The sequence below is a fragment of the Hylobates moloch genome, unplaced genomic scaffold (genome assembly GCF_009828535.3).
Source record: "Hylobates moloch isolate HMO894 unplaced genomic scaffold, HMol_V3 SCAFFOLD_15, whole genome shotgun sequence".
NCBI lineage: Eukaryota > Metazoa > Chordata > Mammalia > Primates > Hylobatidae > Hylobates > Hylobates moloch.
The window spans coordinates 92,880,045-92,897,614 of record NW_026652290.1 but is presented as its reverse complement, the minus strand read 5'-3'; the positions used below and the strand labels follow the sequence as shown (position 1 = coordinate 92,897,614).

At 52.2% G+C, this 17,570-nt stretch overlaps 1 protein-coding gene across 3 annotated transcripts in view; it reads left to right on the top strand.

The window, feature by feature from the left end:
- Positions 1-4,971: 4,971 nt before the first annotated feature.
- Positions 4,972-17,570, top strand: part of NOVA2 (NOVA alternative splicing regulator 2) — a 34,956-nt gene continuing 22,357 nt past the window's right edge. Inside the window, exons 1-2 of one of the 3 annotated variants that reach the window (XM_032177206.2) lie at positions 5,179-5,224; positions 16,589-16,695. Coding sequence is in view for 1 of the 3 variants with exons in the window: in XM_032177207.2 (XP_032033098.1) it covers positions 5,140-5,224 (85 nt within the window). In the remaining 2 variants the exon portion in view is untranslated. Of the gene's footprint in view, positions 5,225-15,648; positions 16,696-17,570 lie in introns of those variants that run through there. The other 2 variants (XM_032177207.2, XM_032177205.2) reach the window with 2 other exon arrangements.

Sequence of the window (17,570 nt, the reverse complement as noted above, 5' to 3'; positions counted from 1 at the left end):
GCCAAGATAGCACCATTGCACTCCAGCCTAGGGAACTGAGCAAGACTCCATCTCAAAAAAAAAAAAAAAAAATAGATCAGAGTCTGCGCACATAGTGTCGACATAATGTAGACTAAGGTGGAGATGAAGCGTGGTTTCATGAAACTTTCATTTCTGTTGTATTAGGCTGGTGCAAACGCAACTGCAGTTTTTGCCATTGCTTTTGATGACAAAAATCACAATGAATTTTGCACCAATCTAATATATGCATTGCATCATGATGCGTGTTTCTCACTGTGAGTCAACAAAGTTTGCAAAAACCCTGCAAAATGTTTGTAGTCCTGCCTCTCCTAAATCCTGTGCGCTGAGTAGATGGATATTAATAGCAGCTCAGATTTATCTCTTTGCTGAGATCCATGCCAAGTGGTTTTGCCTACTTTGGCTCATGGACTCCTTGTCACACCCTGAGTATGGTCATGATTCCCATTTGACAGATGGTAAGACTGAGGCTTAGGCTGGAGACATCCCATGCCTGAGATCACCAGGCTGGGAAAGCTGAGGCTTGAGCCCCAGTGAGCTTCCCTCCTGAGCCTGCACAGGTAATGCTTGCCCATTTGCCCACTCGCCCAGCCTCTCCTGATCTGCTCCGCGTCTACAAGATCACTCAGGGGTGCCAGCCTGTCCTCAGAGCCCAACAGGTGCAAACCGCCTTATCGATCCCCCTGACACTCCAGCCAGCAGTATTATTTCAACCTCCATTCTGCAGGCTGGAAGACCGAGGCCTTTCATCTCATCCCACAAAACAAAAGCTAGAAAGCCTTTCCAAGGATGCACCATTCTGTCACCCTTCTCCAAACTGCCCTCTTTGAGAGGCAGGAGAGAGAAATGGCTAAAGATGTGTCTTTGACTTCCCAGGCTCAAATCCCATCCCATTCAGTCTTCTCCTTCTTTTTTTTTTTTGAGACAGAGTCTCTCTCTGTCACCTGGGCTGGAGTGCAGTGGCACGATCTCAGCTGACTGCAACCTCCGCCTCCTGGGTTCAAGCGATTCCTGTGCCTCAACCTCCCAAGTAGCTGGAATTACAGGTGTGCACATCCACCCCTGGCTAATTTTTGTAGTTTTTAGTAGAGATGGGGTTTCACCATGTTGTCCAGGCTGGTCCTGAACTCCTGGAATCAAGTGATCTTCCCATCTCGCCTTCCCAAAGTGCTGGGATTACAGACGTGAGGCACTGCGCCCAGCCCAAATCCCATCCTTCTAAACTTTGTAGCTATGTGACACTAGGCAAGCTCTCTGGATCTCAGTTTCCTTTTCTGCAGGATGGGTATAAGAATAGTAATCCACCAATAAGACCATGTTTAAGACTGAACTAAGTTAGAATACACTCAAAGTTCTTAGGACAGTTGCCATACCCCTTTGCTAGGGAGTCTTCCCAGCAGCCCTAAGTAGTTGGACTATTTACCCCGAGACTTGTCATAGAGAGGAGAAGGCCCTTGCCTGAGTTCACACGGCTAAGAAGTGGGAAAGCCAGAATCTGGATGTAGATCTGCCTGGGCTTTTAACCACCAAATCATAACAGTCATTTAAAGGGGATATTGGCCAGACACGGTGGCTCACGCCTGTAATCCTAACACTTTGGGAGGCCGAGGCGAGCAGATCACCTGAGGCCAAGAGTTCAAGACCCACCTGGTCAACGTGGTGAAACCTTGTCTCTACTAAAAATACCAAAAAATTAAAAAATAAAAAATAAAATAAAAATAAACGGGGTACTAGCAGCAGCAGCAGCAACATTTTCCAAATTAAAGAATGAGAGACTCAGAGAGGGTAACGGCATGCCCAATTCACACAGCATGTAAGTGGCAGGGCCAGAACTCAAACCCAGGCTTATGCAGGCTGACCTACACTCCAACAAGCCCCTCCATATAGCTCTAGTCAGGATGGAAGGAAAAGGCAGGTTCGGGGATGCCCCTGGCCCAGCTTGGTCTGGGCCTCTGATGTCCCTGACTCTGGCCCCTGCCCAGACTAGGGTGACTGCTCCCCTGAAAGCTCTGCGGTGGGGGCACAGGGGTGGCATGGATGATGGCAAAGGGTGCAGCAGCCCCCTCCGCCAGCCTCTGATTGGGGCCCTGCAGTCCCCCAGGATTTGGTGCTTGGAAAGCTGACGTTGGGTTGCTATGGTGATGGGTTTGGGGCGGTTGCCATGGCAGCAGAACTAGCCTGGGTTTAAAAATATCTAGCAGGAGGTTTGTGTTTGTGTGTGAGTGTGAGTGCGTGACCGACCGTGCTGTTGTGTGTGTCCAAACGGGAGGGCTCGTTGGGGGGAGCGCAGGGTTGGGACTGCAGGCATGACTCGGGGGTGGGGGCTGAGCGGCACACAGCTTTCCATGTGTGTTGTGCGTGTCACTGAGTGGCCCGTGAAGTCTGGTTATTGTGTGTGTTATCCTATGTGGGCCTTGTATCTAAATGTGTGTGTTTACCCGATTTGTGTGCAAGGAATGACTGAGTCTCTTCGTCAGTCTATACATCACATGTCGCTGATATGTCTTATGTAACATAGGCCATGGATGTCCTGTGGCTTTGATCATGGATTTGTAACTTTTCCGAGTATGTGGGGCCAAGTGTGGAGCTGTCGTGGCTCTGAATGTGTGCACCTGGGACATACCTGCATATTAGATGTGTGTCTATTTGTGTATGAGAGCCTGTGTTGTGGCTTTGCGTCTGCATGACTGAATGTGCATTACAAATGAGTGTGTATGTGTGTGTACGTGTGCCTATTCCCCGTGAGTGTGTCTGTGTGAGACTGTGTTGAGACCGTGCACCTGCAGCAGGGCCAGTGTGACTCTGTGTGTGTCACACAGAGGGGGGGAAACTTCACAGCTAACTTCATGGATGTTGGGATATGTACCTGTGTGGTGTGAGGCTATTTGACTCAAAGGGTCTAAGGTGTGGTACTCAGCCTGACCCCCGTATCTCCCTGCATCCCTCTTGCCTCTTCCCCGTCTCCATGGCAACCAGCTCCTCAGCTCCCTCCAGGAAGATGGAGGGGGAGGATCCAGACTGCAGTGGACCACAGCCCCCTCCCATCCCCCTTGGCTCTGGGGACAATGGGGGGGAGGGGACAGATGGGTAGCCACCCCATCCACCCCAGGCCATCTGCTACCCCCCCATCCTGGGGACTTGAGAGCATGGCAAGGGAGGAGCAGGGGGCGGGTTGGAGCCGATCCCCCTGCCGCAGATCACACAGTGGCCACAATTACCTGCATCCAGACCCCTTCTGAGCCTAATCTTGCCTCTGACCAACCCAGGAAGGAAAGATTCCTTGGAGATTAAGAACCCAGGGAGAAGGAAATTCTTGTATCAAGGAACACAGAATAATAGCAATGATCCATTCCAAAGAAAGGCACCCTGGTTCCAATGACTTTGGGCTCTGAGATTGGACTTGTCCTGCGTTCTCATCCCAGTTTCTCTCTCTCTCTCTCAAGCTGTGTGCCCTTGAAGAAGCCACCCTCGATGTTCCCAGGCCTCCACTTTGTCATCTGAAAACAAATTTTTCTTAATGACATGAGTAGTAATACTGCACAAGGGCCAAGGCTGTTTTGTTCTCTATTGTATCGCAGCATCAGGGACAGTGCCTGGCACTTAGTAGGTAGGCCCTAAGTACTGTTGTTTGAATGGAGAGCCAGTTGTGCCCCAGGGCGGGTGCTGCAGGCTGCAACTCCAGCTCAGTGAATTCAATCCCCTGAGCCCTTTCAGCATCACGGTGTTGATTCTTCAAAGGATGGATGAAAGATTTGACAGGGAATTTCCCAGCTGAAAGGATTGAAAGAGTGAAGTGAAATTTCTTTCTCTTTCTTTCTTTCGTTTTTGTTTTTGTTTTTTGGTTTTTGGTTTTTGGTTTTTGATTTTTTTGAGACAGGGTTTTGCTCTGTCTCCCAGGCTCGAATCTAGTGGCTTGATCATGGCTGACTGCAGCCTCAAACTCCTGTCCTCAAGAGATCCTCCCACCTCAGACTCCAGAGTACCTGGGGCTACAAGCATGTGCTACCACGCCTGGCTAATTTAAAAAAAAATTTTTTTTTTTTGTAGCGATGGGGTCTCACTATATTGTTGCCCAGCTCATCTCAAACTCCTGGGCTCAAGTGATTCTTCCGCCTCGGCCTCCCAAAGTGCTGGGATGACAGGCATAAACCACCGCGCCCAGTCGAAATTTCTTGTCTTGACTAAGTGAAGTCAAAGTAAGCTCCTAAGGCTGTTTCCTCATCTGTAAAATAGAGATAATAAGTGTAACTCACAGAGCTGGTCGCTGTAGGGATTAAAGGTGATAACGTCTGTGACGTGCTTGCTTGGAACCGGACCTGGCACACAGTAAGTGCTCAATAAACGTTCATTCAAGGTGAGGAGTGGGGACGGCTTGGAGGAGCCCGGGGTCCTCCTAGCAGCCTGGGGGAGTCCGGTCCAGCTCTCTGCCGCCGGGAGGGGCGTGGCCAACCCAGAGGGACGTGGTCCAGGCTTCAAGGCTGGACCAATGGGGGCGCCGAAGGGCGTGGCCCTACCCGGCATGGGCGTGACCTCGTGGGGTGGGAGGGGCCAGGCGCTGTGGGAGCCTCCGGGAAGAAGATGCTCGGGCCAGCAGCCACCGCCAGCCCCGTCGCCGCCGCCGCCCGCGCCCGCCGCCCCCCGGGCCCCCACTAGCGGCCGCCTCCGCCTCCCACTCCGGCCACGGTCCTCCGGCCCCCCACCCCGAGCAGGGTCTGGGGGGCTCGGCCCTCTTGCCCCAGGGAGCCAAGAAGAAGGGGGGAGTCCCGTCCCCCCAGTGGCGCGTCCAGTCCCCAGCCTCTGTGGTCCCAGGAGAGACCCCACCCCTCAGTTCTTTCCCGGCCCTATCGGAGACCCCCCTCGGCCCTGCCATCCTGCTCACAGCCGCTCTCCAGGCTCTGTCAGCCCCCCGAGAACCGGCTCCCCCCTACCCCCGCCTTCCCTCTCCGGGGCGCGGTGCACGGCCTCTTCACGGCCTCCGCGGCCCCGCAGCCGCCGCCGCCCCCGCCGCCGCCGCCGCCGCAACCCCAGCCTCCCCAGCAGCCGTCGCCGCCGCCACAGCAGCCGCCGCCGCCGCCGCCGCAGCCGCCGCAGCAGCAGCAGCCGCCGCCCCAGGCCCCCCCCATGGAGCCCGAGGCCCCGGATTCCCGCAAGAGGCCCCTCGAAACGCCCCCCGAGGTGGTCTGCACCAAGCGCAGCAACACGGGAGGTGAGAAACGGCTGCGGCTCGGGGCGGGGGAGCGGGCAGGGGGCCTCGCCTTTCTCCATCCTTCCCCCCCCTCCCGTGGCAGGTGCAAGGGCTCTGGGGAGGGGAGAGACACCCCTCCCCGAGGCGGGGGACAGAGCGGGGAGTTGAGGAGGGGGCTGGACCCCCTCCTTCTCTCGCTGAGGCCCGGGGCTGGGAGCTTTGTCTGCGAGGAGAGGGGTGGGGGGGAGGGGGTGATAAGTGTCCTTGGGGGGCGCAGAAGATAGGGGGCGTGGGAGCCTCAGGGCAGGTGTCTGTGTGTCCTTGAGGGGTGTGTGATGTGACCCTTTCAGGGCAGGGGTGTTCCCCGGGCTCGCGTGTCCTGGCTGGGGGAGGGGAAGGAGTAGAGGCCTGTGGACCGGGAGCTTCCCAGCCTCCCTCCCTGGGGATATCCTGAACAAGGGTTGTCCCAGAGGGAGGCTTGTGTGGCCCTGGCCGGGTCGTGCGTGGGGACAGGCTGGGTGGGTGTGTGGGGTGAAATGGAGGAAATGGTGGGTGTGTAAAGCTAGGTGGGAGAATGTGAGGCTAGGACAGGTGTGTATGTGTGTGTGTATGTGTGCCCTCTACGGCCTGGATGTGTGACATTAGGGATCAGGAATATGACAGCATAGAGGGGGTGCATGAGAAAGACAGGGGACAGGGGCTGGGCTCCATGTTTGAGACCCCCCAGCGGGTACGTGTGACAAGGAAAGGTGTGTGCTTGTCACCCCCGAGGGGGCTGTGGCAGAGTGTGACACATGAGACGGTGTGTGTGACATGCAAGGGGGTGTGTGGGGGACGCCGAATGGGCTGGCCCTGGGCGTGAGCCAGAAGAGGCTGTGTAGATCAGAGGAAAGGGGTCCAGTGTGTGTGACACAGGCGTGGCTGGGGTGGGGTGGGACTCAGAGAAGCTGGTGAGGGGATGTGACAAGAAAAGGGTGTGGGTGTGACTCCAGAGAGGCTGTGGCTGGGTGTGACACATGGAGGTGTGCAACAGTGACATCAGAGGGGGTGTGTGCAACAGGGAAGGTGGGTGTATGACGAGGGAGAGGCTGGGGCTTGTGGGTGAAACGCACGAGGGTGTGTAAAAAGAAGGAAGGATGGGTCCCCATGTGACAGGGCACGTGTGTGTATGACACCCAGCTGTGTGTATGGGTGTAACAAGGAGAGGTGTGTGTGTGTGAAATGGCTGAGTGTGTGACACCAGAGATATGGGGATGATTCTGCATGTGTTTGACAAGGGAGGCTGTGTGTGTGTCCCTGTGTATTGGAGATTGCCGAATGTTTGACACCACGGAAGGCAGTGTGAGGGAAGAGAGGGGCTCTCCCTGTGTGTGTGACCCAAGGAGGTGTGTGTACCAGAGAAGAAAAGCCCAGCTGGGAACTCTAGGTGCATGCCCTGCCGTGGGGGGCTCAGGGAAGAGGTGGGGTTTTTGGGGGTCCTCAGAGCCCAGTCCTCTAGCTCCCTGGTAGGAGGGAGACCCTGCAGCGGACAAGCCCCTCCCCGCGGTCACCTTGCCAAAATCTCCACTTCCTCTGGCCTTTTCCTCCGGATGGGAGAGGGATGGCTTCAGGCAGAGTGCACCCTTTCCTCTCCTCCAGGCCTGGCAGTGGGTGGGGTGGGGGCCTCCCACCTCCTCCCTACAGATGAATACAAGCCGACTTTCTTCCTCCCATCCTAGCCCTCCCCCACCTCCGTCCAGGTGGGACAGGAATCAGGGACCCCCTGGATGCCTGTGAGAGTGTCCAGCAGAAATTGGAGGAAAGGGAAGTTGGGGGAGGGGATGGGAGGGAGTTTCCTGTCCTTCTTCCTGCTCCCTCACCTCCAGCACACACATGAATATGTCCCCGACTTCCTTCCCTCCTTCCTGCCCCACTGCTGTTCCCAGTCCTGGAGAGGTCAGGGACCCAGGAGGTCCCTGAGCCCAGCCAGACTGTCTAGCCCTCCACCCACCGACCTCCAGAGGGTAGGGGGTTCCCACCTTTCTCTTAAAGGGACTGAGATGCTTAGAATCAGATCACTTCGCAGCACAACTTAACACTGACGCCACTGCTGCTAATAACAGTCACATCTGCCTACTTGGCACCTACTACTCTGAGATATGGGTTAATACAACCCCTGGGAGAGATGATTTGAGCATGTTTTTACAGATGAGGAAAACTAAGGCTCAGCAAAATGAAACCGCTTGCCCAAGGTCACACGGTTTCTAAGTGATGGAGCTAGAATTTACCCAACCCTGGGCTGCCTGGTTCCGGAGCTCCTGGACATAACCACTGTGCTATCCTGCCTCCCTCCACAGTGGGGAAACTAGGATGAGCCTTTAGGGACCATCTCCTCCAGACTGTCTCCCACGCCACTTCTGTTTACTCATGGGGAAACTGAGGCCAGGAGATGCAGAGGGACATGCCTCCATTGACAGAAACACACTCAGGAGCAGGGCTGGGCAAGGGTCCAGGACTTTGTTCCCAAAATTGAGGGCTTCTTTCAATAATATGCATTCATAGTTGGGGGATGCTGGGTCAACCCATCCCCTTTTCTGAGCTTCAGTGTCCTCGTCTGCCATATGGGCACATAAAAATGACCATAAGGGGCTGGGCATGGTAGCTCATGCCTGTGATCTCAGCACTTTGATAGGCTGAGGCGGGTGGATCATTTGAGGTCAGGAGATCGAGAACAGCTTGGCCAACATGGTGAGACCCTGTCTCTACTAAAAACACAAAAATTATCAGGGCATGGTGGTGGGCACCTATAGTTCCAGCTACTCAGGAGGCTGAGGCAGGAGAATCGCTTGAATCCAGGAGGTGAAGGTTTCAGTGAGCCGAGATCATGCCACCACACTCCAGCCTGGGCAACAGAGCAAAACTCCATCTCAAAAAAAAAAAAAAAAAACAAGGATAATACTAACAATAGCTAACTATATTATTGTTTAATGCCTTATTTGCAATTTCATATCATTCTCCCAACATGCTATGATGGAATAATAATAATCAGTTATAATAATGGCTAGACTTATGATACTACAGTATGCCAGGAACTATCATGGGAAGTGCTGGACATGGATCAATTCCTTAATCCTTACAACAATTCTATCATGTTAACCCATGTTACGGATGAAAAACTGAGGCACAGAGAGGTTAAGTCACTTGCCCAACGTTGCTCAGCTGATAAACAGCAGAACCATGATGTGAACTTAGGTGGCTGGCTCCATTGTGTGGGGAGACACTATAATGGACCCTATTTTTCGATGGGGAAACAGGCTCAGAGGGGTTAGGGCTTTTCCTGGGTGTCCCAGCAAGCAGTGGCCTATTGGACAGATGAGATTCTTGCCCCTCCTGCCCACTTCTGGGAGCAGATGGGAGAAGTGGAGGAGATGGTGGCGGTTCACACTCGCTTCTGGGCACTGTGAGTGGCTGGCAGATGCCGCTGGGAGGAAAACAAGGCACTAAGGGCAGGAAGACTTGGGTGAAGAGGTTGGACGGAAACTCTAGTCAGGGACTCTTTGCAGAAATAAATGACCCCAGTCTGGCAGGACAATAACAAACAGATCGTAACTCTTAAGCTGCAACAATAATGACCCCCGTACTCCTGACTATATTCCCGCCTCTGTCAACCCCTCCAAAATAAAAACCCATATACAGACACATATACATAACTCACACCCTCAACATAGCTTACACCTGCCAGATCTTGCTCCTAACATCCCTCTTTTTTTTTTTTTTTTTTTTTTTTTCTGAGACAGGGTCTTATTCTGTCACCCAGGCTTGGAGTGCAGTGGTGCAATCATGGCTCACTGCAACCTTGACCTCTCAGGATCACGTGATGCTCCCATCTCAGCTTCCCCAGTAGCTGGAACAGGTGTGCACCACCACGCCTGACTGATTCTTTGAATTTTTTTGTAGAGACAGGGTCTTGCTATGTTGCCCAGGCTGGTCTCAAATTCTTGATCTCAGGCGATCCACCCACTTCATCCTCTCAAGGTGCTGGGATTACAGGTGTGAGCCACCATTCCCAGCCACATCCCTCATTCTTTGTTTTTTGTTGTTGTTGCTTATTTTGTTTTGTTTTGTTCTGTTTTTTGAGACAGAGTCTCGCTGTATCACCCAGGCTGGAGTGCAGTGGTGCCCTCTCAGCTCACTGCAACCTCCACCTCCTGAGTTCAAGTGATTCTCATACCTCAGCCTCCCGAGTAGCTGGGATTATACGCATGCGCCACCAAGCCCGGCTAACTTTTGTATTTTTAGTAGAGACAGGGTTTCATCATGTTGACCAGGCTGATCTCGAACCCCTGACCTCAGGTGATCCACCCACCTTGGCCTCCCAAAGTGCTGGGATTACAGGCGTGAGCCAGCACGCCCGGCCACATTCTTTATCACGAAGTCAACATCACCAGGGTTAACAGCCCCTCCTAGAATGAGATCTTTCAGGATTCGTATCTTGCCACCGTCATGTGCTTGGTGTGGAATGCTCAGGCGAGTTATTTCACTGCTCTGAGCCTCAGCCTGCTTTTCTGAAACATGGAGGCAGGAAGAGCTACCTCTCTGGGTTGTGTGCATTAGATGAGATTACATGTGTGAAGCACATAGTGTAAGGCTGGTAGATGGTAAGTGCTCAGTAAACAGTTGCTATCATCATCATCATCATCATCATCATCATCATTATTATATAAGTGCCATTGAGAATGTCATTTTCCCTTTTCACCATCCACCATCCAATGGTGATTCACTCCAAGAAAACTGTGGCCCACCTGCCTTTCTTTCACTCAGAGACATTCACAACTCAAGGCAGCATCACACCTTTCAGCATCTCATCCCTACATAAGCACACTCTAGTTGTACTGCATTTCACACCAAATAGGCAACACCGCCATTCACAGAAACACATCACACGCCTGAAGTCCCACCCCTCCTCAGCAGTACTGCTGCTACCCCACACCCTCTCTGCCAGCAGCATCCCCACAGGCTCCCGATGACAATACCGATGTCGAACCCCAGCCTCCTCGTACCCTCATAGAACATGCCAGCTCTCCCATCCCCAGCCCCCAAACAAAACCATGAGGTGCCATGAGGACAACACCCAACATTGATGTTGCATCCGGGCACACTAACACCAAAAACAACACCTCAACAACCCACACCCCTTCAGCTTTACCTTTGTCATCCATGACCCCCAAGATCAAATCCACCTTAGAGGGTGGACTCTCTGACACTAAAATAGGCCACTCTTACTACAACACCCCAAATCTCTTGGGTAGGCAATTGTTATTTATGGAAGGGAAAAGGGAGTATTGGCTGATTTTTTTTTTTCTTTTTTGAGATGGAGCCTTGCTGTGTGACCCAGACTGGAGTGCAGTGGCGCAATCTCGGCTCATTGCAACCTCCGCCTCCCAGGTTCAAGTGATTCTCCTGCCTCAGCCTCCCAAGTAGCTGAGATTAAGGGCATGCCACAACCACGTCCAGCTAACTTTTGTATTTTTAATAGAGACAGGGTTTCACCTCGTCGGCCAGGCTGGTCTCAAAACTCCTAACCTCAGGTGATCTGCCCACCTCGGCCTCCCAAAGTGCTGGGATTTTTGAGGGGGTGGATGCAGAAGGAGCAAGAGCAGAGACACAGTGACTAGAAGGGGAAAGACGGCACCTTTCCAAGGTGGAAATGTTTGAAATTGCAGCAGGAAATTAATCAGGAGACCTGAACTTGCTATCTTCAGTTCTTCAGACTCTGCCATTGGGTAGAGGGAGCTGTCTGGACTCAAGGGAAGAGTGAAGAGTGGGATGGGAATGGGTGGGTGCGGAGTTCTGGCATGTAGATTCTGCCTCACTAGAAGGGAGAACGTTCTCACAAGCAGTGCCTTGGTTGTTCAAACAAGGTGGGCGTGCGTGATGGCTGAGGGCTCCGAGTTCAGCTGAGGTCACGTGTCTGCCCTTGCTGCAAGGAAGGCTGGTCAATAGAGACCTGGTTTCTTTCTGGGGAGGTAGGACTCACATGGTGGGAAACTTCCCCAAACAGAAAAAATGTGCATAAAATTCTGGGAAGGACCAGCACAGACTGATGCTCACGATGGGGACTCCTGGGAATTCAAGTTCTGAGTCTCTACAGGTGGGAGGTCTTAGCCAATCACTGTCCATAGGAGACTCACTTCAAGAGGGGGCTCCAGGCGTCAGATTTGCACTAGTCTGATACAGGGACCATCAAGCCACCCACAAGATGATTTAAGGTGGTCCATGGACAAACTTTTTTTTCATTTTTGAACATTGTATGTTTACATTAATGTATGTTAGGGAGAACAAAAACATAACCAGCCCTTCAAGCTCCAATTGCTAGCAACGATTTTTAAATTTCTTCTTTCTTTCTTTATTTTTTTTATTTGAGACTGAGTTTCACTCTTGTTGCCCAGGCTGGAGTGCAGTGGCACGATCTCAGCTCGCTGCAACCTCCCCCTCCCGGGTTCAAGCAATTCTCCTGCTTCAGCCTCCCAAGTAGCTGGGATTACAGGCATGCGCCACTACGTCCGGCTAATTTTTTGTATTTAGTAGAGACGGGGTTTCACCATGTTGGTCAGGCTGGTCTCGAACTTCTGACCTCAGGCGATCCATCTGCTTCGGCCTCCCAAAGTGCTAGAATTGCAAATGTGAGCCACCGCACCCGGCCTAATTTCTTCTTTAAATTGATGCGTTTAGGCCGGGCGCGGTGGCTCACGCCTGTAATCCCAGAACTTTGGAAGGCTGAGGTGGGCAGATCCCTTGAGCCCAGGAGTTCAAGACCAGCCTGGGCAACATGGTGAAACCCCGTCTCTACTAAAAATACAATAAATAAATAAGTAAATAAATGCTTTGAAAATTTAAAAGGAATTTAAAGGAAAGGGACCTTGTTTGTTCCCTGCTGCATCCCCAGCACCTGAACCAAGGACTGGAAGGTCATGGGTGCTCAGGAACGATTTGTTGGAGGAAGGGAAGGAAGAAGGAGAGAAGAAGAGAAGAAAGAATAATTCCAGTACAGAGGGACATAAAAGGGGAAAGATTCTAGAAGGTGGCATGAGAAAGACAGGAATTAGAGAGAGGCTGGGTGCAGAGAATGGAGACAAGGTCTCGCTTGTATCAGTGAGAGGACATTCCTCCTCCAAGAAGGAGGGAAAAGTTTGGGACAGCCCCCTAGGGAAAAGGGTGATTAACAAAGTGGGGTCACCCCTCCTTCTCCTGCCTCTCAACCCAACCCCCAAACCCCACACATAGGGTGCTTGCTCTGTGTCTGATGCTGTGATAAGCACTGAACTTGTGTTCTTGGTGTAGGCAATACTGATAATGATGATATCTAACATTTCTCAAATCTTCTATGTGCCTGGGACCATCTGAAGTACATTTCCTTACATTTCCTCATTCCATTAATCACAGTAACCCCATGAAGTAGCACTATCATGATTCCCATTTTATAGATGAGGAAAACTGAGGCCCAAAGAGGTGAGGCGACTTGCCCAAGGGCATACGGCCCATCAGTGGCAAAATTCACTTTTTTTTTTTTTCTTTGAGACGGAGTCTCACTCTGTCACCCAGGCTGGAGTGCAGTGGCGCGATCTTGGCTCACTGCAACCTCTGCACCCCGAGTTCAAATGACTCTCCTGCCCCAGCCTCCCGAGTAGCTGGGAGTACAGGCATGTGCCACCAGGCCTGACTAATTTTTGTAGCTTTAGTAGAGACGGGAGTTTCACCATGTTGGCCAGGCTGGTCTCGAACTCGTGACCTTAAGTGATCCACCCGCCTTGGCCTCCCAAAGCGCTAGGATTACAGGCGTGAGCCACCGCGCTCGACCACAAATGTCACTCTTAGTCTAGACTTGCTTCTGCTGTTTCATACAAAAATTCTCAGGGACAGTCTGAAGAAATATGAGAGAGGGGGCAGAAAATGGGGAAGAGGGTGACCCCAGTTTTCTTCAGAGAAGATGAATACCTTCCACCCTCAAAGGAAAACAGGGAAGATGCTCTGGCTGGAGAGAAGATGGGGAGTGAAATTGAAGAAGCAGAGAGAGGATGGAGTCCTGGGGATTAGTGAGAATTCCCTCCCCATCTTTCTGAGCCTTCCAGAGATAAAGGACCCCATATCTGTGACAAGTTTAGGGTGAGGGTGGGGAAGAGGACAGATCCGTGAGTCCATGGAAGAGAATGAATTCAGTAGGGGTCAGGATGATTGCTAGGAAGGCACCAGAGAGGGGTTAATTACCTAATAGGCTTAATGGTCTGATTAAGTAAGTTTAAGAGGATTGCCTTGGTTTCAGGGAAACTCCTTAATTCTGGACCCTTCCCCATGCCTGCAAAGCCACATCTAGCCCCTCTTCCCACACCCCCATCTTAAACACATAAGGGAACACAGAACTTTCATCTTAAGAGACCAGGCAGAGGCCGGGCGTGGTGGCTCATGCCTGTAATCCCAACACTTTGGGAGGCCGAGGCAGGTGGATCCCTTGAGCTCAGGAGTTCGAGACCAGCCTGAGCAACGTGGCAAAACTCCGTCTCTACAAAAAATTTTAAAATTACCTAGGAGTGGTGGCATGTGCCTGTAGTCCCAGCTACTTGGGAGGCTGAGGCAGGAGGATCACTTGAGCCCAGGAGGTCAAGGCAGCAGTGAGCTGTGATGGCACCACTGAACTCCAGCCTGGGCGACAGAGAGAGAGAGAGAGAGAGAGATCAGAGTGTTAGAGCAGTTTCTCTTTTATCTGTTCTGTATGTTGAGAGAGAGAGAGAGATCAGAGTGTTAGAGCAGTTTCTCTTTTATCTGTTCTGTATGTTGAGATTTTACGTGAGACATTGAAAATAGGCTTCCTGGCTGGGCTCTGTGGCTCACCCCTGTAATCTCAGCACTTTGAGAAGCCAAGGTTTGGTTGGGCGCAGTGGCTCACGCTTGTAATCCCAGCACTTTGGGAGGTCGAGGCGGGCGGATCACAAGGTCAGGAGATCGAGACCACGATGAAACCCTGTCTGTACTAAAAAATACAAAAAATTTAGCCGGGCGTGGTGGCAGGCGCCTGTAGCCCCAGCTACTCGGGAGGCTGAGGCAGGAGAATGGCGTGAACCCAGGAGGCGGAGCTTGCAGTGAGCCGAGATTGTGCCACTGCACTCCAGCCTGGGCAACAGAGCAAGACTCCATCTCAAAAAAAAAAAAAAAACGAGAGGCCAAGGTTCGAGACCAGCCTGGCTAACATGGTGAAACCCCTTCTCTACTAAAAATACAAAAAAAAAAAATTAGCCGGGCATGGTTGTGGGCACCTGTAATCCCAGCTACTCGGCAGGCTGAGGCAGGAGAATCGCTTGAACCCAGGAGGCGGAGGTTGCAGTGAGCTGAGATTGCACCATTGCACTGCAGCCTGGGTGACAAGAGCAAGATTGTCTCAAAAAAAAAAAAAAAAAAGAAAGAAAAAAAGAAAATAGGCTTCCTTTGCTTAAAAGAAAAAGTTTAATAACCTTGGGGGATGGTTTAAGACCTTAAAATTTGGAAGCAGCGTGGCCTGACTCCTCCCTTTCTTTTCCCAGTGCTTATTGCAAACCTACTATGTGCTGTTCAAGTTTTGGGGACACTGTTCAAGTCCCTGGGACACGGGTGAACTCTATGGATGTGGTCCACAGTGGACCTCTGTGATCAGTTACTCTGAAGGCATGACACAGGGGGATTCATCCCATCTTTGGGGTTCAAGGAAAGCTTCCAAGAAGAAGTAACATTTGAGTGAGGACCTAAAGGACAAAAGGTATTGACTGAGGAGGGCTGGGCGCGGTGGCTTACGCCTGTAATACCAGCACTTTGGGAGGCCGAGGCAGGCAGATCACGAGGCCAGGAGACCGAGACCATCCTGGCCAACATGGTGAAACCCCATCTCTACTAAAAATACAAAAATTGGCTGGGCGTGGTGGTGGGCACCTGTAGTCCCAGCTACTCGGGAGGCTGAGGCAGGAGAATGGCATGAACCGGGGAGGCGGAGCTTGCAGTGAGCCGAGATCGCGCCACTGCACTCCAGCCTGGACGACAGAGCGAGACTCTGTCTCAAAAGAAAAAAAAAAAAAGAAATTGACTGAGGGGAAGAGAAGCTGCCAGGCACAGAGCATGCGCAAAAGCCCTAAGGTGGGAAGGAGCAGGGCAGGTTTAAGGAACAAAAAGTGCACTGAGCTTGAGGCCCATGGAGGAAGATGAGGAAGTGAAGCTGGAAAGGTGGGTGGGGCCAAATCATAAAGGGTCGCCAGGCTGGAGTGGAGTGCAGTGGCGCGATCTCGGCTCACTGCACCTTCTGCCTCCTGGGTTCAAGCGATTCTCCTGCGTCAGCCTCCCGAGTAGCTGAGACTACAGGCACGCGCCACCACACCCAGCTAATTTTTGTATTTTTAGTAGAGACAGGATTTCACTATGTTGGCCAGGATGGTCTCAGTCTCTTGACCTCATGATCTGCCCGCCTTTGCCTCCCAAAGTGCTGAGATTACAGGCGTGAGCTACCGTGCCCGGCCACAAAGGGTCTTCTTATACTGAGAAGGGTCCAGAATTTCCACCCTGGAAGCACGTAGGGGCAACAGGGGCAGGGGAGGCTAGACACTTGCCTTGAGACTGCATTAACAAAATGCTTTTCACATGGTCAAGAAAACTGGTTTATAATAAGCAAGGTGCAGTGGCTCACACCTGTAATCCCAGCACTTTGGGAGGCTGAGGTGGGAGCATCACTTGAACCCAGGAGTTCAAGGCCAGCCTGAGCAACATAGGGAGACCTCGTCTCTACTAAAAACATTTTTTTTAATTAGCTGGACATGGCAGCCAGGCACAGTGGCTCATGCCTGTAATCTCAGCACTTTGGGAGGCCGAAGTGGCCGGATCACTTGAAATCAGGAGTTCAAGACCAGCCTGACCAACATGGCAACACCCAATCTCTACTAAAAGTACAAAAATTAGCCGTGTGTGGTGGCGGGCGCCTGTAGTCCCAGCTACTGGGAAGTCTGAAGCAGGGGAACCCCTTACACTCGGGAGGTGGAGGTTGCAGTGAACCGAGACTGCACCGCTGCACTCCAGCCTGGGCAATAGAGCAAGACCGTATCTCAGGAAAAACAAAAAAAGAAAAAAGAAAAAGAAAGAAAGAAAAGGAAAAGAAAAATTGGCCTATAACAAAGAATGGCCAAAACTCCACAAGCTGCCACTGGCACTGCATCTAGGTCTTCGAGGCTGTCCTTCACCGTGTTGGTCCCTCCAGGAGTGGAGGGTGTTAAGCAATGATGGGAGGAGACTGAATCAGAATTGGATTTGAATCTGAGCCCAGTAGCTGTGTTCCTGTCCTTGGGCTGGTGGTGACTGTGGGCTGGTGCCTTCACTTCTCTGTGCCCCTCTGTGCCTCAGTTTCCTCTTGTGTAAAAATGGAGCTCATTCCACCCGCCTCACCGGGAGGTTGTGAGGAACGGACGAGATCAAGCTCACAAAGCACTCAGCACAGCGCCTGATCAAAAGTGAGTGTTCGGAGCATCCCCAGCGTCCGGCCTTCCTCTGCCTCCCCTCTCACCGCTTCCACCTGTCAGACCGCCGTCACCTCCTGCCTGGACCATTGCAGTCGCCACCTCACTGGGCCCCCAGCTCTCCCACCGTTGCTTCTCACGGTCCGCTCCTCTCATGGGCATCAGAGGAATCCTCCTAAAACCTAAGTCAGGCCACATCCCTCCCATGGCTCCATCTCACTTGGGTTAAAAGTTAAGGACCTCACTGTGGCCTGCGAGCCCCATCACCCCTCACCACCGGCACCCCTCTCTGTCCTCATCTCCTCCCACTCTTCCCCTCTCTCATTCAGCTCCAGGCACAGGGTCTTCCTTAGTCCCTCTGGAAGAGCACAGGCACGGTCCCACTCCAGGGCCTTTGCACTCACTCGTCCTTCACACAGCCACGTGGTTCCATTCCTTCCTCCGTATCCTGGTGATCATAATAGTTCGGAGCGTGGACTCCAGATCTCAGCTCTGCCACCTACAAGTGCCCTTGGGCGATTTCTTCACCTTTGTTTCCTCATCTGTGTGATGGGTTCCTTCATAGGATAAGTGTGAAAATTCCAAGGACTGGTATTTGGAAAGTACTTAGAAGAGTGTAGCATCTACCAGGTGCTGCAGAAGTGTGTGATGATGAATAAAGCATGGCACCTTCTTAGGAAGAGCTTCCCTGGCCTCCCTCTCTGACACTGCAGCCTCCCACCCTCCCTGACCCCCTTTTCCTGCCTTTTTTTGTGTCATTAGAAGTTCCACCATCTGACATGAAATACACTGTCTGTCTTCCCCACCTAGAAGAATGTAGCTAGCTGTGCGAGCTCTTGGCTGAATCACTAAAACTCTTTCGGCCTTAT